The 23,277-nt window shown below is 47.2% G+C and overlaps 1 protein-coding gene across 1 annotated transcript; it reads right to left on the bottom strand.

The window, feature by feature from the left end:
• GNG7 (G protein subunit gamma 7) lies at positions 1-23,018 on the bottom strand. The gene is made up of 3 exons (XM_079961075.1): positions 22,991-23,018; positions 3,355-3,470; positions 1-2,394 (listed from the first exon to the last, which is right to left on the bottom strand). The coding sequence occupies exons 2-3, from the start codon at positions 3,433-3,435 to the stop codon at positions 2,269-2,271; spliced, it is 207 nt and encodes a 68-aa protein (XP_079817201.1). The 5' UTR covers positions 3,436-3,470; positions 22,991-23,018; the 3' UTR covers positions 1-2,268.
• Between the last annotated feature and the right edge of the window lie 259 nt (positions 23,019-23,277).

Genomic DNA, 23,277 nt, shown 5'->3' with positions numbered 1-23,277 from the left:
TCCAGCAAAAGTGAGTTTTTAATTCGTTGTGTGATCAATATCCTTAATGTTTTAAACAGCAATTCCACAAAATATTAAACACAGTGCGAGGAAAGAAACTGGTCTATGGCACACGGGAAGAAAAGAATGATGAAGGGCTTGGCAAAAAGAGAAAGGAAACCATGGAGGAGAGAGATGATCAAGCCTACGTTACGGACACGGGTTTTCACTTCCCTAAAAATACAATCTTTACAAACCTCGATTTGCTTTTGGCAAAAATATCAGGATTTGGCAAATAAGAACAAGGAATTGGAGAAAGAATTCAAAAGCACAAAACACCTGTGTGGCAGCCATTCTTTTTTTCTTCTCCAAAAAGAAAAACCACCTCTGAAATCAATGCATTTTAAGCTTGTTAAATTAAAAAGAGAACCTCGGAAAGTACTTATTTCATCAGTTTGGCAAAAAGAGAGAAGGGGGCAAATTGGCACCTTTGGAGAGTCAGGGGGACGTAAGGCCTGGATCTCCGGAGAAGAGATGTGGGTTTTTAGGGGGGTCCCCCTGCTTCGGAGTGGGGTGCTGGGACAGGACAGCCGTGCCCCCTCCTCCTTCAACTGGAGCAGCGCAGAAGGAAGAGCTTGCAAGCGAGGGGCAGGAGAGCGGGGTGGGGAGGGGGTTGCCGAGGAGGAGGCGGCGGCCCTGGGGCGTCTCTCTCTTGCCCCCCAGCCCAGTTGCCCAAACCCCCTCTTTGGTGCAGCAATGGCCCTGGGCAAGCAGGTGAAGAGGGGCAGGGAGCAGACATTCTCTGGTTCAATTCTCAGGGGTCAGCAGCCCAGCAGGAGGAGGAAGAAATGCCCAGGGAAGGCTGAAAAAATCTGGGGGTGGGGGGCTGCTTGAGTCACAGCAAGGCCACCCCCCTGGCGAGGAAGGGAAGGAAGGAATGGGACAGAGCAGCAGGGGCACCCCTTTGGATCCCCCCCCATCTGGCTCTATGTGTGACAAGGTGGAGAACGCAGACGCCACAGGGTTGGGGGGGCTTTTTGGGGGGTGTCCTTTTCCGCCGAACCTCCTTCCGCGGGAGACTCTCTGCAGAGGACACACCAACGCCATGGCCATGGGGGGTGCGTGTCAACCCCACTCCTCCAAAAACCCCAGGAGGGAAAGGAGCAAAGCAGAGCTCCTTCTGCCCCCTCCCTTCCACTGTGGCCCCTCCATTTTTCTTTTCCAAGGACAGCAGGGACCGACTGCCAAATGAGGCCTCCTTCCCTTGGGGGCATCCGAGAGCAAACCTGCTGGCTTTGCCCTGACATAGCTGTAGGGATGCCTCTCGGGGGCCGGGATGCCAGGGCAGAGCGAGGGGGCAAGGGGCTTTGGGACGGGGCCTTTCCAATCTCTCTCGCTCCCTCCCTCCTTTCCTTCAGGAACAGGTGCCTGGGCTGTGGGGTCCCATGGCCTGCCCCCCATCCCCACGAGACAGGCCACCTTCGGCCTCTTCCTGCAGGGCTGTCGTCCGCAGAGTTCCCTCCGCTCTTCCCCCAAGGAGAGAACCTCCTTTCTCCCTTGCCAGGTGGGGGGCAGGAAGATGCCCACTTTCTGCTCCCCCCACATCAAGGAAGGAGCCTTTCGCTCTCTCATGAAGGAGGGAGTTGTTTATGGGGGACTCATGCAGGGAGACGCAGCCCTAGCAGGACGAGGGGCTCAGGTTAGGAGGAGTGCACAGGAGGGGGTCTGCTCCCCAAGGAAGGGAGACTCTCCTCCTCCGTGGGGACAGGAAGGCGCCCCCTGGCCCCCCACCCAGCCCTGTCAGGGATTCTGCAGGGGGTCCGTGGCACTTCCAAGGCAGGAGCCACCTTGGGGAATGGCGGGGGCCAGGTCATGGTTCCTGCCTTCTCCCCACTGCTCCTGTGAGGCTTTTGAACCAAGGACTCCAGGGTGGGTCATTTGCAAAGGGGCACAGTGCGCAGACGCATGTGCAGAGAGCCCATCTCCCACAGAGCCACACCTCTGGTCTCACCTGCCAAGGGCCAAAGTGGGGAACTTTGGCGTCCAGGCTGACCCCGGCCCACCGGACGGACATCAGGGCGGTTTCCAAAAGGGCATGCCCGCCTCCCCCGCCCCCAAGCACCCCCTGTGCTCCTCCCCCTGGCCAACTTTGTTCCCGGGATTGGGATCCCCCTGGGGGTCAGAATCGGACCTGGGCTTGGTGCAGTCTGCACCCTGATGAGCCCCTCTCTGCCCCTGGCACGCCTCGGGTGTCCAATGCCGCCAAGAGACAGACCAGGCAGGAGCAGGCTATAGGATGGTGCAGGGCTTCTTATCCTTGAAGGGGTTCTCAGAGGCTGGGACGCCCACCAGCAGAGGGTCGTTCCTGGCCTGCTGCTCGCAGTAATTCATGAGCTCCGAGGAGGCTTTGGAGACCTGAGTGGGGAAGAAGGAGAGAGAGGAATGAAAGCAGCAGCAGCAGGATCAGGTCCCCCTCTCAGCCTGTGCAGATGTGCCAGGGGAAGTCCGCAGGTGGGACTCTAGCACAAGAGAGACTGCCTGCCTGCCGGCCACGAAAAAGCGTCACTGCCTCTGACTTTGGAGGCAGAGCCCCCCCCCCCGGCTAGTAGGAAAGGGACTGGCGATGGGGTGGGGGGGAAGGCTGCTTCAGATTACTGAAATACGAAGCACCTCACCATCATGGGCATAGCTGGGGGGGGGGGCAGGTGCCCACCCAGTCAAGGAAATAAAGAAAAATACTTAACTAAAAGTCAATATTGTGGAAATATTTTGACAGTTTTTTCTGAGCACTGGTGGTAAAAAGGAAGTAATTTGAAGCAACTGTTGTTGAGACATTTCGTTCCGAATCTGCTAGATGGAGCACAGGATGGGGCTGGGGTGTCCCGTGCCCCTGGAACATAAATCCTGGCCACGCCCATGCCCCCCATTTATTTAAGGCAGGAACCGCGTCTGGACTAATCTCAGGAGAACCATGAGACAAGGATGGAAACACTGAAGGACAAGACGGGAGCTGCGTTTCAGCTCCACGCTTAGCAGGGGTCCCTCCATGCCCCCCCGCCCCCTCCCTTCCTTTGGAGACCTTGGAAGGTGCAGCAATGGGGCTTGGGAGCCAGAGTTTTATTTCTGTCCCAAGGTCTCTTCTGGGAGCCAGACCCCAAGAGAGGCTCCCCGAGACCCCGGACAAGAGGGGTGGGCAGATACACTCAGCCCCCCATTGCCAGAGAAGCTGGGGGGGCTCTTTGCTCTTGCATTAGGAGTGGGGTGCGTAAGTAGTCTGGACAGCCCAGGATGCCCCTGCCCCCGGGAGAGCTTTGAGGGCCCTGTGGGGTGTACTTGTGGGGGGGGGGGAGGTGACCCTCCTCTTTCCTGGCGCACCTTTATCCTCTCGATCCCGGCCTCGATCCGCAGCTGCTCCACCAGCTTCCGTGCCTGGGCGATGTTGTTAGTGGTCGACATGGTCTGCCATGGGCTCTGCGTCAGCTCCTGGAATGCTGCGAGGGGGAAAGAAGAGGAAGAGCATGTGGGGCTTCCTTCTTTCCTAGAGTGACCCACTCCCCCCCTCCTGCTCCTGCCTCTCAGGGCGCCCAGGTGAGCAAGAGCAGCTCAGGCATCTTCTGCTAATGTATCTTTATACTTAAATATTTACATTCCCTTTCTTAAAATACAGGCTATCAATCTGAAACAAATCTAGAAGGCACAATTTGCTTCAAAGGAGAATGCTATGCTATGTTTGTCATTTCTTAATCTTCCGACATGCTCTGCATTTTGTATATTTGTACTTCTCATGCTCTGTGTTTCTGTGTTTTGGATGTTTGCTATAAGCTGTTTTGAGCACAGTTCATTGTGGGAAAATGGCATAGAATTGTAGGGTTGGAAGGGACCCCAGGGGTCATCTAGCCCAACCCTCTGCAACGCAGGAATCTTTTCACCCAATGTGGGGCTTGAACTCACAACCCTGAGATTAAGGGTCTCCTGCTCTCCAGACTGAGCTGCCCAGCATGTAAGTGAACTCACTCACTCACTCAATCAGAGGGAGGCCTCTTCCCTTTCCCCTTTTTTACGATAACATTATTGCCCACCCCACCCCTCCCTGAAGTACAGAGACAGTGCTAAGGAGCAGTCCATGGGGACCGAGACTCAAAGCGGTTCCGCCCAGCAGGAATAAATCAAGGGAAAGGGTGGCTCTGCAGTGTCCCAGAAGAAAGCCGTGTTTGAGAAGCTTGCACAGAGTCAAGCTGTACAGAAAGCAATGCTGCTTTTCCCCCAGGGTGTAAGAATTCTGCCCCAGACCTACCACACCCCAACCCCTGCTGGGATTTGTGATAGGAATTTTATGGTCTTAGATATATGGTAAGGTTCCTAAGTGTACCAACCAAGCACATACATAGATCAGCACAGGAAGGCCAGCCTGGAACCATTTTGATTCCTAAACTGACCAAATCTTTTCTCTGCAAGGTCAAAATGGAAAAGCCTCCCCATTGTCTTTTCCTTCACAAAGCCTGTCTTAAGGGCATGTCTGTGTTTGAATAGGGTGTGAGCCTGTGACCTGGCCCAGGAACTAAGTATTTATCATTACAAAAGACTGGCCAGGCTACCCAGGAAATCCAATCAAGGAACCTGCCAGACAGGAGATAAACAACATTCAAATTTCTGTTTTAGATCGCCTTTTCTGTGATGTAGCTGTGATGTATCTGAGGGGTGGTCTTAGGTTACACCCCTCCTTTCTGTGATGTATGTATGATGTTTCTGGGGGTGGTCTTGATCTACAGGGTGGCAATTTCAAAAGTCTTTATAAGGCCTTGCACACTGTTTTTCTGGGTCCCTCCTCTGCTCTCTGGTTTCTGCTCTCTTCACTGTGCAGCGAAGTGCTTGTCACGAGACAGGTGTTTACATTCCACAGTCAATTGCTGTTGGGTTTTCCCACGGGAAAGGAGACTGGATGTGACGTACACTCGTTTCCTGTTTTTCACAGAGTTTCTCTCCGTGCTTTAGAGGAGAGAGGATGCTTTCTCTGCTCCAGCAGAGGCAAGATGTTTTTCTGTAATCTACCAGCTTTGAAGTGTAAATAAAGTAATATAGAGTATGTGGCACGTACTCCTCATCATTCCGCTGTGCTTGGGACACTGCAAATTCAACATTCCTGGTTATGGGCCCAGAAAACGCAGTCATCTTGAGAATGGAATTTAGAATTTGAATCAGAATGCCGGCAAAAGGATCGGAATGCAGAGGGACGGGTCGGACGGTATCTGCTATGCGCGTCAAGATGATTGATGAGGTATGTGCTCATGCTCCGGGCAGCCTGCCAGCTTCTAATTAATGGCTTTATGGCTGGACTCTGAACTTTTAGGGCTGTTTTGCCGGGAACAGGCAAAGGCTCAAAGGAACAAGCTCCTATGCTGGGGGAAACCGAAAGTACCTTTTAAAAGTGCTTTTGGAATAAAGCAGCTGCAGCAGTGACGCAGCTTGTATAAAGCAGCGTGATTTGAAGCAGCAGAGACGCAGCTTATTTAATGCTGCAGAAGGCTAATGCCAGAGTCATGATGGCTAGCTGCAGAAGGCTGGCTGATGCAAATGGGGAATCTGATGCCAATCAGCCACATGCTCAGCTCAGAGTAGCCTGTGATACTGCCATGATTCAGAATGAAGCAGACCGCCAGGGTGATAGCTGCATGGGCAAGGGGGAGTCTTCACAGATGTCATCCCAGAGTGCAGTGGAAGCACCAGATGGCGCCAAAGCTTTGAAGGCAGTGAAATGCTACTCGTGTGGACGTCTAGGCCATATGAAGAGGGAATGCAGATATCCCAGGGCCAAGACAGAGCAGCGCAGCGAAAGCTCATCGCGTGGAAAAGGCCAAAGCAAAGGCAAAGGTCCGGTGTCCAGGACAACGCAGCACAAGGCAATGGTCTCACGCTTCACTTCAAAGGTTGCAAAGGTCCAGAAGACGTCTAGATCTTTCTTCGTTGTTGATTCGGCTGCAACGCGCCACATGTGCAACGATAAGCGACTGTTCGTGTCTTTTACACCGCAGGAAGGTGCGATTCACCAGGCAGATGACCACACAATCCCCAGTAAAGGCTACGGAACTGTTGTTCTTCACAGTTTGGACTTATCGATACAGGATGTGCTTTATGTGCCGGATGCCAAACATAATCTGCTCAGCGTTGGACAGCTGAATGAGTGGAAAATTGATGTTTCCTTTAAGAACAAAAAGTGCATCATCACAAAGAAAAATGATTATGTATTGCATGCTGAATATGTTGATCGTTTGTATGTTTTATATTATGATGATGTTGTGCAGGATGAAACTTGTTGCATTGCAGGTACTAACAAAAGTTTGCATGCAGAATGTATTCATGATTTTCACCGAAAATTTGGTCATTTGAATTTTGAGGCAGTATCTAAAATGCCTGCCTTGGTTGAAGGTATGACTATTAAACCCTGCAGGTACCACATGAAGTGCAAGGCATGCGCAGCAAACAAGGTGAAAATGGCTGCGAAAGGTAAGGTGTCTAGTAGGCAAGCTACAGAACCATACCAAATTGTTCATGCTGATTTGGTTGGACCACTAGCGCCCTCTTTGGGTGGAAACAGGTACTTCATGGTTCTCATTGATGCATTTTCCAGGTATATTTATGTGTACAATCTCAAGCAGAAATCAGAGGCTTTTCCAAGGTTCAAGGAATTCTGTGCTTGGTTGGAAAATGTGCATGGTAAGAAGATAAAAATTCTTTTCACTGATCGCGGGGGGGAATTTACTTCTCAGCAGTTTGAAGCTTTTCTGTCTGAGAAAGGAATTCAACACGATTTGTCTAGTCCTCGCTCGCCATGGCAGAATGGACTTTGCGAGAGGGCAAATCAAACATTGCTTCAAGGGTTAAAAACCTTGCTGCATGATGCCAATCTTCCAGAGAATTATTGGGCCGAATCTCTCTCGTGTTTTGTTTACAGTTATAATCGCAGGTTATCTTCAGCGATTGGTTGTACCCCCTATGAGAAGATGTTTGGCAAGAAGCCATACATCAAACACATGAAAATTTTTGGTTCTGACATGTGGGTTCACTCACCACAAAACTCCAAGTTAGACAAGCGTGGTTTGCATGGTATCTTTCTAGGTTATCAGAAAGGGTCTTACAGAATAATGATGACTGAATCTAAGACAATTAAGCTCACAAGAAGTGTTGAGTACAATGCCAAGTGGGGGGAGAATGCGGGAATTTTCCAATGTTATCCTGATGACAGTGATGAGACTGAGGATAGTCAAAAGCAGCCACAGCAACCCACACCCACTGATGAAGGTTCTGATTCTGAGTCTGAAACTGAATCGGGTGATTCAGAGGATTTCAAGAGTGCGAAAGCCTCTATGCGACCCTCTGAAAGCTCTGATCAAGAATTGGAGGAACCATTGTTCACAATAGGTCACTTTTCTCCTAAGAAGGAAGAGGAGAGTGTTGAAGACTTAAGGCTAATTTGCAGGTCACAAAGAGCAACAAAAGGCAGACCTCCAAAGAGATTTGCTGATGAGTTTGCTAAGATAGCAGTAACAGCTGTTAAAAGCTCCAAGAAGGTATTTGAACCTTCAAGTTTCCAAGAAATCCAGGATTTGGATTCAAAGGAAGCTGAGCCATGGTTAAATGCCATGAAGGCTGAGCTTGATTCCTTGGAAAGGAACAAAACATGGGAACTAGTTCCAGTAGTTCCAGGAATGAAACTGCTTGGAAGCAAATGGGTCTTCAAAGCGAATGCTGATCAAAATGGCAAGATAGTCAGACACAAAGCCAGATTGGTAGCCAGAGGTTTTGCACAGGTACCAGGTGAAGACTATCACGAGACCTACTCACCCACAGTGAGGTATGAGAGCATTAGGCTTATGCTCAAGCTAGCTGCAGAGGAAAATCTACACATTAGTAACCATGATGTGAATACAGCTTTTCTGTACGGATCTCTAGATGAATCACTTTATATGCTTCCACCTGATGGTGTACAGGTAAAACAGGGATATGTTTGTGCTCTGAAGAAGTCCCTTTATGGTCTCAAACAAAGTGCACGGTGTTGGCACACAAAACTCACTGAGGTATTGTTTTCTCTAGGTTTTCAGCAAGGGAAAGCTGATCCATGTGTATTTATCAAAGAGGAGGGGCAAAAGAAATTGTATTGCTTGTTTTATGTTGATGATCTTTTATTCTTTTGGGATGATGTCACAATGTACAATAACGCCCTAGCTCAACTGAAAGAACACTTTGACATGAAAGATCTTGGTGAGGTAAACAACTACCTATCTCTTGAAATAGAGAGAGATCAAGATGGTAACATTCTAGTACACCAGTCACGGAAAATTGCTGATGTGTTAAGCAAACTAAACCTGATGGATGCCAACCCTGTAGACACACCGATGATAACAGGTTATCAGGTAGATGACACTGAAGAAGCATTTTCTGACACTACACTGTACAGAAGTGTGCTAGGCAAGCTAAACTTCATTGCCAGATGTTCAAGACCAGACATTGCTGTTAGCTGTAATTTGCTAAGCAGACAAGTCAACAATCCTACTGTTAAGGATTGGAAAGCTCTGAAACGCGTAGCGCAGTATTTGAAAGGCACTATGCATTACAGACTGAGATTTAACAATCAGAAGTCTGGTGGTCTTGAGATATTTGCAGATGCGAGTTTTGGAAGTGACACTACAGACAGGAAAAGCACGTCTGGAGTTTGCTACATGTACAATCATGGTCTATTTGTTTGGTCATGCAAGAAGCAAACAACAGTTAGCTTAAGTACTTGTGAAGCTGAACTGAATGCACTGTCTTATTCACTTAAGGATTGTGAATGGTTGTTACAATTGTGCAAAGACATGAAAATTCCTGTCAAATGTCCAATCCAGGTTTACCAGGACAACAAAGCATGTTTGGCTTTGCTGAATTCTGAAGGTTGTAAGCAAAGCACGAAGCACTTGCAATTGAAGTTGCAACATGCTAGGGAACGTATTCAGAAGGGACTCGTAACGGTGTCCTATATGCTAGGTAATGAAATTCCTGCTGATGTATTGTCCAAGATTGTATCAAGGGATCAACACTGTACCTATGTGCAGAAGTTGGGTTTGTACTGATATTGTACGAACACGCTGCCCAGTGATGTTCACAGAAAGGGGGAGGATGTTGGTTTCTGCTCTCTTCACTGTGCAGCGAAGTGCTTGTCACGAGACAGGTGTTTACATTCCACAGTCAATTGCTGTTGGGTTTTCCCACGGGAAAGGAGACTGGATGTGACGTACACTCGTTTCCTGTTTTTCACAGAGTTTCTCTCCGTGCTTTAGAGGAGAGAGGATGCTTTCTCTGCTCCAGCAGAGGCAAGATGTTTTTCTGTAATCTACCAGCTTTGAAGTGTAAATAAAGTAATATAGAGTATGTGGCACGTACTCCTCATCATTCCGCTGTGCTTGGGACACTGCAAATTCAACATCCTGCAGGTGAGGGGAGCACCCTGTTGCAACAGATCAATAAAGGCCAAGCCTACAGACTGCTGTTTTGTTCCAAGTTATCCTGGTTGGTGTCTTTGTTTTTGTCCAAGGGAGCCCTCGGATTTTCCCATTAACAGATTCAGATTGCTCTCTCATTTCCGTTTCCGGGTTCCTGCGCCTTGAACAGCTTTCTGCACCGAGGGGATTTCAGCAGGGTATAAGCTCTATGGGAGAAATTGGCTACCCAGTGCCTTAGCTAGGGGTGGGCCAGGGGGCTAGCTGGGGTTTTTGCCTCCAGAGGGGCACCATTGAGGTGCCCAGCCGGTGTGCATGTACACAAATGTGCCAAACTGGGTCTTTGACCCAGGTGAAATAAAGTCTAGGTTCTTTAACCAGGCCTTTGGCTGACTGACATTCAATGAACCTTAAAAATGTGTTTTTTTTGGGGGGGGGTTGGGTTGTTTTTGTTTTATGTATTTTGTTTTTTTATATCATGATTTTATGTTGTAACAGCCCTGAGACCTGTATACAAATAGTAGTAGTAGTAATAATAATAATGATAATGATAATAATAGGTAGGTAGGTAGGTAGTTTTCCCCCTGGGCTACCAACCATAAAAGGGGCTTATAGCAAGGGGCTTAGCTGATAGAAGCTTTCAGGAGGGAAGGGGCAGAAGAGTTGGGCAGCTGCTTGGAATTCAGGCGTTGTCAGCAGGTAGGTTAGAGGATAGAGAAATGCCGGAGACGTGGAAAGAAGCTTTTATTACACTTATTCCAAAACAAGATTCTGACTTGACTCAAGTTAAAAATTACAGGCCTATTTCATTGTTAAATACGGATTATAATTTTGAAAAAGATACTACCAAAACTTATTAATAAAGATCAAGCGGGTTTTCTTCCTGGTAGACAGATGAAAGATAATATAAAGAATATAATTAATATGTTAGAATATCTGACAACCAGGAACGAGAAACAAGCGGTTTTAATATTTGTGGACGCAGAAAAGACCTTTGATAACATATCTTGGGATTTTATGTTATAAAACTTAGAATATATGGAGGTGGGAAAAGAATTTTATAATGGAATAAAAGCGATATATACTGAACAAAAAGCAAAGCTAATTGTAAATTATATGATTACAGAAGAATTAAAAATATCAAAAGGTACGAGGCAGGGATGTCCTCTTTCACCATTGTTATTCATAATGGTCCTGGAGATTTTCTTAAAACTCAATAAGGAAAAATGAAACAATAAAAGGTGTGTCAGTAAGCCAGAATGAGTATAAAGTGAAAGCCTTTGCTGACGATCTGGTAATAACTGTGGAAGAACCGGTGGAAAGTGTAAAAGCAGTTTTGGAAGAGATTGAACAATTTGGTCAAGTGGCAGGGTTTATATTAAATAAGAAAAAAAGCAAAATACTCGCAAAAAATACGGAACAAGGTATGATAGAAACAATGCAACAACATATAGGGACAGAAGTGGTGAAAAAAGTTAAATATTTGGGAATCTGCTTAACCCCCAAAAGTATTGATTTGTTTCAGAATAACTATGTGCCAGTGTGGAATGGAATAAAGAAAGACTTAGAGGTGTGGGGTCGAATGAAGTTTCATTCTGGGGGAGAATTTCAACGATTAAGAAGAGCGTGCTGCCTAAGATGCTATTTTTATTTCAGACAATTCCAATAATCAAGGGGACAATGATTTTTAAAGAATGGCAAAGAACCATTTCAAAATATATCTGGCAGAGTAAAAAGCCAAGAATTCAGTTTAAGTTGTTAACGGATGCGAAAGAAAGAGGGGGCTTTGCCCTGCCAGACTTGAAATTATACTATGAAGCTTCATGCCCTAACCCACAATGGGCACATGGTTGGCCCTGGGAGAACAGGAGGCTGTACTAGATGGGCTCTTTTTAGGTTCTTATGCTGGAAAATGTGTGGTCTTTACTTCCTTTCTGGAACAAGAAATCCTGCACTGCTTTTGTACAGTGGAGGCAGTCCACCTCCACAACCCTATATTGTGTGAGGATGGAGGGGGCAGGTCTGATCCAGCAGCCAGCTTCTTCAGAGGCCCTCATGGAGCCTCCAGGTCCAGAGGCAGTCTATCTGGATTCCTGGGTCCTGAGGGGCATTTGTCTGCCGTGAGGACAGGAGGCTGGACTGGACTTTGGGCCTGATCTTGCAGCTGCAGGGCTCTTTTTCCAGGTCTTCCCTGAAGACGGCTGGGAAAGCGGCGCCTGGCTGGTGGGTCGCAATCCTGCTTCAGGGCGCCTGAACTGGGTCAGCAGATGGGTCTCCTGCCCTGAGGAGAGTCCAAAAGCAGCAGGAGGCGTGTTTCTGGGAGGAGCAAGGGCGGCAAACAAGGTCAAAGCCTGGCTCTCCTTCTGGATGGCCATCTCTCTCTCTCTCTCTCTCTCCCCCCCCCCCAACTCGGCCAGCCTTTCCGCTCTGGCCACAGACCCCTTGCTTAAGAGGCTGGGCCCCCACCCTGGGCTCCCCCTGCTCAGCTGTGACTTCTGGGGTGTTTTTGCTCCCTCTCCAGCAATCACAGAAGGGGAGAAGGAGGAGGCGAGTCCCAGCACAAGTACCAAGGCAAAAGCTAGCAAGGTAAGTCCTGGGTGTCATTGTTGTTGTTGTTGTTGTTGTTGTTGTTGTTGTTTATTACTAGTGCACCACCCTTCACCTGCAGAACTCAGGGTGGTTTGTCTTCTTTGCTGGGGGCTGCCGCCCCACAGTGCTGAGCTCTGGCCTCTTTTTGCCACCAGCCAACCAGGCAGTGGGGCAGAAGGGGCCGGAGTGGGGGTCACTAATCCAGCTGAGAATGAGGAAGCCCTTTCTGTCTGGAATGGGATGCTTTATCTGAGAGTCCTGCATTGCAGGGGGCTGGGCTGGATGACCTCTGGGGACCCCTCCCAACTCTGGTTCTCTAACAGCTGGGCCTCAAAGCCTGCTGAGGTCTTAACTCTCTGCCTCCGCCCCTCCAAGCTGAACCTCTCTCTGCAAGCTCCTTCACACTTTCCCCCAGGGGCTTCCTCTGTCTCCACACTTATCTCTGATTGTTTTTCTTTGCCCTCCTCTGAATTTCTTCCAAATTTCTTCCAAAGAGCAGCATCCAGAACTGGCCTCAGGCCGCCGAGATGCTGCCATGGAGCCGCCTCCCCTCCTGCCTCCTCTGTTATTTCTCCTACCAATAGGGAACCTATGTAAGGACTCTATATGGGCTCTTGGATACCCCATAAGGGAAAAGGGCATATTTTTAATTACAACAGATGGCGACCACGCACGAAGGGACTTTTGGTTACCCGGATTCTGGAAGCGAGGAAGGACTGGTGATCCAGCGCGCACCAGGCAGTTTGCCAGGAGGAATAACCAGTCCTCCATCGATCCAGGGTCTGGAAATAACTGGAGGTCCAGCGGGGTTAACCAGAGGAAGCAAAGCTTGATCAGGCCGGCCTTAAACAACCAGTCAAGAGATCACGGGATCACCAGGAACAGCGCATGCAGAAGTGAGTATAAGTAGGAAACACGGGTAGTGGGTTGGGTTCTCTAAACTGGTGTTTCCCAACCTTGGGTCTCCAGCTGTTTTTGGACTACAGTTCCCATCATCCCTGACCACTGGTCTTGCTAGCTAGGGGGGGCGGATGGAGGGGAGAGGCTTCCTTTGTCGCCCGCCCTCCAGTCACGCTGGCCTGGCAGAGACTCTGGAGCTGAGCTCACCCCTGGGAAAGAGCGGGGAGAGAAGCATCTCTGCTGCCGCCCCCAGGCGGGAGCAGGAAGCTGGAGAAGGGGAGCCTTCTGCCAGGAGGGGTGAGGTCAGAGAGGGAAGGCGAGCCAGGGACTCCCACACGCCCCTGGTCCTCCTTCTGAGACAAACTGCACACTCTCCCTTTCTCTTTGTCGTTGTGGTGCCCATTAGGGCTGGGCAACATCATCCATAGCTGGTTTGAAGTTGATACAGAAGGAGAGGGGGGGGGTACCTTTCCTCACTCCTCCTCCTCTTGAGTAAGGGGCCCGAGGCGATGACCTCGACGGCGCCCAGCTCTGCCGTGACTCCTGAACCCCCACACTGTTGCACAAGCACCACACTATACCCCTTGACTTTATAAATAATATCCTTTCCTTCTACATATATCCTTTCCTTCTATATACGGGCGAAATAAGCCTTTCCTTCTTAAGTCTTGTTCGCCCTATCTCTAACATGAGTAGACCGTATCGTACTGTTTTCCCCATTGACTATAATGGCTGCGCCTTAGCCAATCAAGAACGTGCATTCCCCTGCAGGAGCTAGCTCAGGGAGTTCTTGCACGCCTCATTTAACCTCCTGACAAGTTGTTGACGGCTCCCCGCTGCTAGAACAATGGAACCGAAACTAGCAACCTCGTAAAACTGTCAAAGTCTTGTTACATTGTATCCATTTGTTTCCGCTTTTAATATACAATATACACTTGACCAGCAAGAAGCCGAAAACTTCAGAAAATAATATAAAATCAGCCAAAGCTCCATTCTACTCGATTCCCTCCGGACTCCATGATGCTACTCCCAGCGCCATAATCCTCAAACCGGCAGGTCACGTACCCAGGAAAACCTTAATCCTGTCAGATGGTCCAGTCAAGCCCTTCCTCCGGGCAATGGTAGGTAATGGGCGATGCATAGCTGTGCCATTGTCTTGCCATCACCTGTACTCAGGAAACGTTTATGCATATCTCTATTACTCTATGTAATCCCTACCTTACTGAAGTGCTGATCTATGCAACCTCTGCCCTGCCTACCTTACTGAAGTGATGATCTATGTAGTCCCTACCTTACTGAAGTGATGATTTGTGTAAACCCACCACCCACTTTCCTGAAGTGCTGATCTGTGTAATCCCACCTCTTGTGATGTATTCGTGACGTTTTCTGCACTGTATTCTGGGACCTGGAGGGAACTTTTAAAAGTTTATGTCGCCCCACTCTCGGGGTTCAACCTCATCTTGAACCTATTGCGCAATAAACTCGGATCTCCGCATCTTGCTCCGTCTCCGGCTGAACTCATTTCTTCCGCTAGGACCCGCGGACTCCGTCCGACGAGCTGGGTGGCAGGGCAACTCCGCACCCGGAATTTACCGTAACAAAGTCCACATGGTGGTAACGGTTTCATAAAATGCATTGAATCATAGAATTGCAGAGTTGGAAGGGACTCCAGGGATCATCTAGTCCAATCCCCTGCATGCAGGAATACGCAGTTGGCCCAGTTGGGGATCGAAGCTGCAACCTTGGCGTTATCAGCTCAAAACAACTGAGCTCTTCAGGCTGATAGATGTGGCCATACATCGCAAACTGCATTACGTGTGCTGTGTAAAAAACCGTGATGTGGGGAAAACTGTGAAGCTGATCATTGCTTCTCTCATGGATCTGTTGCTCTGTACTATAAAATGACCATTGTAAAGTAAAAAAAAAGTCTGTTTCAGACCCCTAAAGTAGTAGCAGCTGCCGGGACATTGCCCTGTTCGCCTCTACCTAGCTCCATTCTTATTTCAGACACTGTGATCGGTCAGTATATTGCAATGTTTATCTGGGGATAGAGCACAATGTTGAAAGCCAGACGTCAACCCAGTCCCAGGGCCCATCTTCAAACACAGCCTGGAAAGTCGCCCTGAGCCTGTGGCCGGAAGTTCTTCCCAGCCCCAAAGAGCCTCACAAAGATGTCTGCCAACGTGGCATGAAGGCTGGCAACACTGATCCCGCCATGTGGGAATCCCTTGCTGAAGACCCTGGTGCCTGGAGACAGGCAGTCAGGTGCCCAGAGGAGGAATGGCCACTGGGAGGAGTGCAGAGAGAAGAAACGCCCTGGCACTTTTGCAGCAGCAAAACCGGACGCCTTCCTCTGCCCCGGCTGCAACAAAACACGTCTCTCCCACATCAGTCTCTGCAACCACAGCAGACATAGCAACCGTTCAAGGGTTTGACCTCAACCCCCTCAGGAACTCCTCCATTGTCTCTCGAGACAGACGGAGGCCAACAACTTATTTTCACGACAGAGATGCTAAGTGAGAGAGGAGAGAGCAGCAGCCTCACTTTCCACCCATGTTTCTCCCTCTGCCGCAAAAAATTGGCTCAGGGACACAGGACGTTGCAGTACCCGTGCATGTGCAGAGTGCTTGCGAAGAGAAGGGAGGGTTTTGGGGCTCCCTGGGCACGGCTTTTAGGTGCTGCTCAGTCAAAGAAATGCACATGGTGGAGAATTAAATATTTATTGTCACATGTCACTTCTCCAGCTCCAGATACCTACGCCACTGTGATAGGAATTTTATGGTCTTAGCTATATGGTAATGTTCCTAAGTGTACCAACCAAGCACATACATAGATCAGCACAGGAAGACCAACCTGGAACCATTTTGATTCCTAAACTGACCAAATCTTTTCTCTGCAAGGTCAAAATGGAAAAGCCTCCGCATTGTCTTTTCCTTCACAAATCCTGTCTTATGGGGGGTTTGAATAGGGTGTGAGCCTGTGACCTGGCCCAGGAACTAAGTATTTATCACTATTTATCACTACAAAAGACTGGCCAGGCTCCGCAGGCAATCCAATCAAGTAACCTGCCAGACAGGAGATAAATAAGGAGATATTCAAATTTCTGTTTAGACTGCCTTTTTCTGTGATGTATGTATGATGTTTCTGGGGGTGGTCTTCATCTACAGGGTGGAATTTCAAAAGTCTTTATAAGGGTATGCACACTATTTTTCTGGGTCCTCCTCCTTTCCTGCATGTGAGGGGAGCACCCTGTTGCAACAGATCAATAAAGATCAAGCTTACTAGCTGCTTTGCTTCTCAATATTCTCTGCTTGGCCTGTTATTTTCTCCTACCAATAGGGAACCTATGTAAGGACTCTATATGGGCTCTTGGATACCCCATAAGGGAAAAGGGCATATTTTTAATTACAACAGATGGCGACCACGCACAAAGGGACTTTTGGTTACCCGGATTCTGGAAGCGAGGAAGGACTGGTGATCCAGCGCGCACCAGGCAGTTTGCCAGGAGGAATAACCAGTCCTCCATCGATCCAGGGTCTGGAAATAACTGGAGGTCCAGCGGGGTTAACCAGAGGAAGCAAAGCTTGATCAGGCCGGCCTTAAACAACCAGTCAAGAGATCGCGGGATCACCAGGAACAGCGCATGCAGAAGTGAGTATAAGTAGGAAACACGGGTAGTGGGTTGGGTTCTCTAAACTGGTGTTTCCCAACCTTGGGTCTCCAGCTGTTTTTGGACTTCAGTTCCCATCATCCCTGACCACTGGTCTTGCTAGCTAGGGATGATGGGAGTTGTAGTCCAAAAACAGCTGGAGACCCAAGGTTGGGAAACACTGCTCTAAACCACAGCAACCAAAATTCTTTAACTCTTCCTTTTCCCTTCAAATCTAAACTTTCATAAATATTATAAGCAACTGTATAAAAAAGAAAAAGAAGATCTAGGGAAAATCGAGCAATTTAAAAAGAACAACGGACTGCAACGGATTCCGAAGGATAAAAAGAATCTACTAAATGGCGTAATTACAAGTCAGGAGGTGGAACATGCAATAAATTCAATGCAACTTGGCAAGACACCAGGACCTGATGGTCTATCAGCGAAATATTATAAGACATTGAAAGACTGGCTTATACAACCTCTGGTAGAAATATCTAATTCAATTTTACGGGGGGGGGGGAGCACCTGAAACCTGGAAACAAGCTTACATTACTCTGATTCCTAAACAGGGTCAGGATAGATCCAACATAAAAAACTACAGACCAATCTCCCTACTTAATGTGGATTATAATTTTTTTGCAAATATACTGGTTAATAGGCTGGTTAACATTCTTTCATATGCGGTGGACCTGCCCCAAGGTGAAAGACTTCTGGAAAAAGATTTATAATGAATTGAAAAAAATGTTGAAATATACATTTATAAAGAAACCAGAGGCCTTTCTTCTTGGAATAATAGGTTCGGAATTGCCCAAGAAAGACGTTAATTTATTTTTGTATGCCACAACTGCGGCTCATATTTTGTTAGCTAAAAAGTGGAAAACTCAAGAATTACCAACAGTAGAAGAAAGGTAGATGAAGATGATGGATTTTATGGAGCTAGCTGATCTAACCGGAAGAATCCACGACCAGAAGGAGGAGGAACACCACGAAGAATGGAAGAAATTTAATGACTATTTAGCTAAATTTGTTAAGCTAAAATAATTGGAAATGGCTTCCAGCTGCTTGCTCTTCTTTCAAAGGACTCAAGAAGAGCTTCTGAGATCCGAGGCAGCTCACGAGTAGGTACTCGCCTTCAGACCCTGTTTAAACTCCCAGCACAGAAACATCAAATGGATGCACGAAGAATGCTTGCCAAACAGAAGTTGGCCGCATACAAAAATGGGCATTTCTCTGTCCCAGCAACTCCTCTAAGGACAACAATAGTTTCAAGGCAGAGACCAGAATGGGTTTTAAGGAAAGGTAATATAAAAGAGCCCCTTCATGGATCACTGCCTTGCCGTGGCGAAGGGGCTTGAAGAACTCAGAGAAGCTATGAACTATGCCGAGCAGGGCACCCAAGATGAACAGGTCATAGTGGAGAGTTTTGACCAAACGTGATCCACCTGGAGGAGGAACCGGCAAGCCACTCCAGTATCCCTGCCAAGAAAACTCCATGGACAAAGACAACAGGCATATAAAAGTTATGACGCTGGAAGATGAGCCCCTCAGGTCGGAAGGCGTCCAACATGCTACTGGGGAAGAGCGGAGGGCAAGTACAAGTAGATCCAGAGCTGATGAAGTGGCTGGGCCAAAGCCGAAAGGACGCTCAGTTGCGGATATGCCTGGAAGCGAAAGGAAAGTCCAATGCTGTAAAGAAAAATATTGCATAGGAACCTGGAATGTAAGAACCATGAACATGGGTAAGTTGGAGGTGGTCAAAAATGAGATGGCAAGAATAAATATTGACATCCTGGGCATCAGTGAACTAAAATGGACGGGAATGGGTGAATTCAGTTCGGATGACCATCATATCTACTACTGTGGGCAAGAAACCCGTAAAAGAAATGGAGTGGCCCTCATAGTCAACAAAAGAGTGGCAAAAGCTGTACTGGGATGCAATCTCAAAAATGATAGAATGATCTCGATACAAATCCAAGGCAGACCTTTTAACATCACAGTAATCCAAGTTTATGCACCAACTACTGGTGCTGAAGAAACTGAAATTGACCAATTCTATGAAGACTTACAACACCTTATAGAAGTGACACCAAAGAAGGATGTTCTTCTCATTATAGGGGATTGGAATGCTAAAGTAGGGAGTCAAGAGATAAAAGGAACAACTGGCAAGTTTGGCCTTGGAGATCAAAACGAAGCAGGGCAAAGGCTAATAGAGTTCTGTCAAGAGAACAAGCTGGTCATCACAAACACGCTTTTCCAACAACACAAGAGACGACTCTACACATGGACATCACCAGATGGGCAGAATCGAAATCAGATTGATTATATTCTCTGCAGCCAAAGATGGAGAAGCTCTATACAGTCAGCAAAAACAAGACCTGGAGCTGACTGTGGCTCAGATCATCAGCTTCTTATAGCAAAATTCAAGCTTAAACTGAAGAAAGTAAGAAAAACCACTGGGCCGGTAAGATACAATCTAAGTCAAATCCCTTATGAATACACAGTGGAAGTGAGGAACAGGTTTAAGGATTTAGATTTGGTGGACAGAGTGCCTGAAGAACTATGGATGGAGGCTCGTAACATTATACAGGAGGCAGCAACGAAAACCATCCCAATGAAAAGGAAATGCAAGAAAGCAAAGTGGCTGTCCAGTGAGGCCTTACAAATAGCGGGGGAGAGAAGGCAAGCAAAATGCAAGGGAGATCGTGAAACATACAGGAAATTGAATGCAGATTTCCAAAGAATAGCAAGGAGAGACAAGAAGACCTTCTTAAACAAGCAATGCAAAGAAATAGAGGAAAGCAATAGAATGGGAAGAACCAGAGATCTGTTCAAGAAAATTGGAGATATGAAAGGAACATTTCGTACAAAGATTTCCATAATAAAGGACAAAAGTGGAAAGGACCTAACAGAAGCAGAAGACATCAAGAAGAGGTGGCAAGAATACACAGAGGAATTATACCAGAAAGAAACGGATGTCTCATATACCCCAGGTAGTGTGGTTGCTGACCTTGAGCCAGACATCCTGGAGAGTGAAGTCAAATGGGCCTTAGAAAGCACTGCAAATAACAAGGCCAGTGGAAGTGATGGTATTCCAGCTGAACTATTTAAAATTTTAAAAGATGATGCTGTTAAGGTGCTACACTCAATATGCCAGCAAGTTTGGAAAACTCAGCAGTGGCCAGAAGATTGGAGAAGATCAGTCTACATCCCAATCCCAAAGAAGGGCAGTGCCAAAGAATGCTCCAACTACCGCACAATTTCACTCATTTCACACGCTAGCAAGGTTATGCTTAAAATTCTACAAGGAAGGCTCAAGCAGTATGTGGACCGAGAACTCCCAGAAGTGCAAGCTGGATTTAGAAGAGGCAGAGGAACCAGAGACCAAATTGCAAACATGCGCTGGATTATGGAGAAAGCTAGAGAGTTCCAGAAAGACATTTACTTCTGCTTCATTGACTATGCAAAAGCCTTTGACTGTGTCGACCATGGCAAACTATGGCAAGTTCTTAAAGAAATGGGAGTGCCTGATCACCTCATCTGTCTCCTGAGAAATCTCTATGTGGGACAAGAAACTACAGTTAGAACTGGATATGGAACAACTGACTGGTTCAAAATTGGGAAAGGAGTACGACAAGGCTGCATTTTGTCTCCCTGCTTATTTAACTTATATGCAGAATTCATCATGCGAAAGGCTGGGCTGGATGAATCCCTAGCCGGAATTAAGATTGCCGGAAGAAATATCAACAACCTCAGATATGCAGATGACACAACCTTGATGGCAGAAAGTGAGGAGGAATTAAAGAACCTTTTATTGAGGGTGAAAGAGGAGAGTGCAAAATATGGTCTGAAGCTCAACATCAAAAAAACGAAGATCATGGCTACTGGTCCCATCACCTCCTGGCAAATAGAAGGGGAAGAAATGGAGGCAGTGAGAGATTTTACTTTCTTGGGCTCCATGATCACTGCAGATGGTGACAGCAGCCACGAAATTAAAAGACGCCTGCTTCTTGGGAGAAGGGCAATGACAGGCCTAGACAGCATCTTGAGAAGTAGAGACATCACCTTGCCAACAAAGGTCCGTATAGTTAAAGCTATGGTTTTCCCAGTAGTGATGTATGGAAGTGAGAGCTGGACCATAAAGAAGGCTGATCGCCGAAGAATTGATGCTTTTGAATTATGGTGCTGGAGGAGACTCTTGAGAGTCCCATGGACTGCAAGAAGATCAAACCTCTCCATTCTGAAGGAAATCAGCCCTGAGTGCTCACTGGAAGGACAGATTGTGAAGCTGAGGCTCCAGTACTTTGGCCACCTCATGAGAAGAGAAGACTCCCTGGAGAAGACCCTGATGTTGGGAAAGATGGAGGGCACAAGGAGAAGGGGGCGACAGAGGACGAGATGGTTGGATAGTGTTTTCGAGGTTACCAGCATGAGTCTGACCAAGCTGCGGGGGGCAGTGGAGGACAGGAGTGCCTGGCGTTCTCTGGTCCATGGGGTCACGAAGAGTCGGACACGACTAAACGACTAAACAACAACAAACAACAACAATATAAAAGGGATTGTTGATCCTCTGCAAGCAATTCAGATGGTATTGGATACACTTGGAATTCCTTATTACTAAAGATTGACTTTTAAAATGATATTAAAAAAAGCATTGTCAGGATCAGCTTTCATATTATGTAGAGTGTCATATAAATCTATATCCAGGAATAAAATTGAGAATGTATTGAAGAAAAAGAATCTTGATGTAATTTGTTTACAGGAAACGCATGTGGCCAAAAAACATAAACATATTTTGACAAATAACAGATTAGGGGTTGAGTTTATTAACTCAAAAGTGAACAAAAAAAGAGGGGTAGTGATCTATGTTAAGGAAAAATGGGAACCCAAACTAATCTGATTATCGGCCAAGTATTATAAAATTTTAGAAGATCAATTAACTCCGGTGTTATGCGAGGTCATGAACAGCATTTTGCGAGGAGGGAAGATACCAGACACTTGGAAGGAGGCACATATCACGATGATTCCCAAACCCGACACTGATAGATTGAATATAAAAAAGTTACAGACCCGTATCATTACTAAACAATGACTACAAAATTTTTGCAGAAGTATTGGCAAATAGACTTAAAAAATAAATAAAGGGCAGAAAATTTTGTCTGCAAATGGTGAGGCTGAAATGACTGAGAATGTTAAAGATCCTATGAATTCTGACTCTGGCCATTTTCCCCCATATATAAGGGTGTGGCTGATTGTTCCATGAATGACCAGAGGGAAATCACACAAAATGATAGCCCACATTTTTTTAATAAACACCTGCTCTCAATTCCCTGTAAATAAAGGAAGCGCTCCCTTTGCTTGGGCTGCAGGAAAACAATATTGGCCAGATGAGAAGGAAACATGATCCCTTAGAACTGAGTTAACAGAAATTCAATTTGACCAACTTCTATTGCTAGCTTTGGTGAATACTTGAATTGCTGAGTTTCTTATTTTTTTAAAAAAGTCTAACCCTATTTTTAAAATCTACTCCTTACCCTTCCCTTCCTTTATTCAAATGGTAATTTAGCCAAAAGATGCAACATTTTAAATGGTATAAAAGATTTGCTGAGACATGAACTCTGCACATGCACAGAAGTTAGGTCAGCTTAAAAAAAAATAAAACTAAATACATCAACAACAAACCAGACCCAACCACCAACCCATCCCCCAGGGTAATGGGAGAGGAGCTAGGTGCTGCTCCTTATATACTAGACCCAATTGCTGACCCAGCTTGATGAACACAACTCAGCAGCACCTGCTATGTTTCACAGCGGTAAAGCTGGGTCTCGTTATTTTGCTCTGGCCCCTTAAAGACATACACATCGGGTGGAACAATGATGAACCTTTACATTTCAAGAAACCATTCAACACACTCTCCCTCCACCAGTTTGTGTCTCTCTCCCTAGGGACTGCGCATACACAGCTGGAGACTGCGCCTGCATGGAAACGCCCTCTGCTCCTCCCTTGTCAGTCCCCTCCTGGATCTGGGAGACAAGTGGTGCAGGAGAGGGTGTCCCTTCCCTTGCCTAGTCTGCCTCCTGCTCCTCTTCCTCCAGCTCTGAAGCTTCCCTGGCCTCTGACTCTTGCCTCCTGGCTGCTACAGGTCTCCATAAATCGCTGCTCCCCTCTCCCGAGTCAGACCCCAGACCCCTTTCCCCTGATGCAAAACCATCCATGTCTGCCCAGTCCCTGGACCCCCTTCACGGCTAGAGATCAGTCCATTAGGCACAGGCAAGAGAAAAAGGTCAATGTCACCAACCGCCACCTCCAACCCACCGGAAAGAAGGAATAATTATCCACCAGGAATAAGATCCCAATGCAAACCCCATTACAGAAGCCGCTCCACAGCCACCTGCAAACATACCTTTTCTTCCCACGTCCTTGGAAGACACCTGAGAGGGAGACAGAGAAAGAGAGAGGAAAGGTTACATTTTTTATTTTATTTTCTGAATGGGGATAAATATCAATCTGACACAGAGCTTGGGGGGGGGGGGAGAGACAGGAGGTTGCCCAAATGCCAGCAGGGGAGGGGGGTCCCAAATTCTTTTACACACCCCAACCCCTGCTTGGATTCAGATTGCTCTCTCATTTCTGTTTCCGGGTTCCTGTGCCTTGAACAGCTTTCTGCACCGAGGGGATTTCAGCAGGGTA

The sequence above is a fragment of the Podarcis cretensis genome, assembly GCF_951804945.1.
Source record: "Podarcis cretensis genome assembly, chromosome: 18".
Lineage (NCBI taxonomy): Eukaryota > Metazoa > Chordata > Lepidosauria > Squamata > Lacertidae > Podarcis > Podarcis cretensis.
The sequence above is the reverse complement of the archived record's forward strand: the minus strand, read 5'-3'. Positions and strand labels throughout refer to the sequence as shown.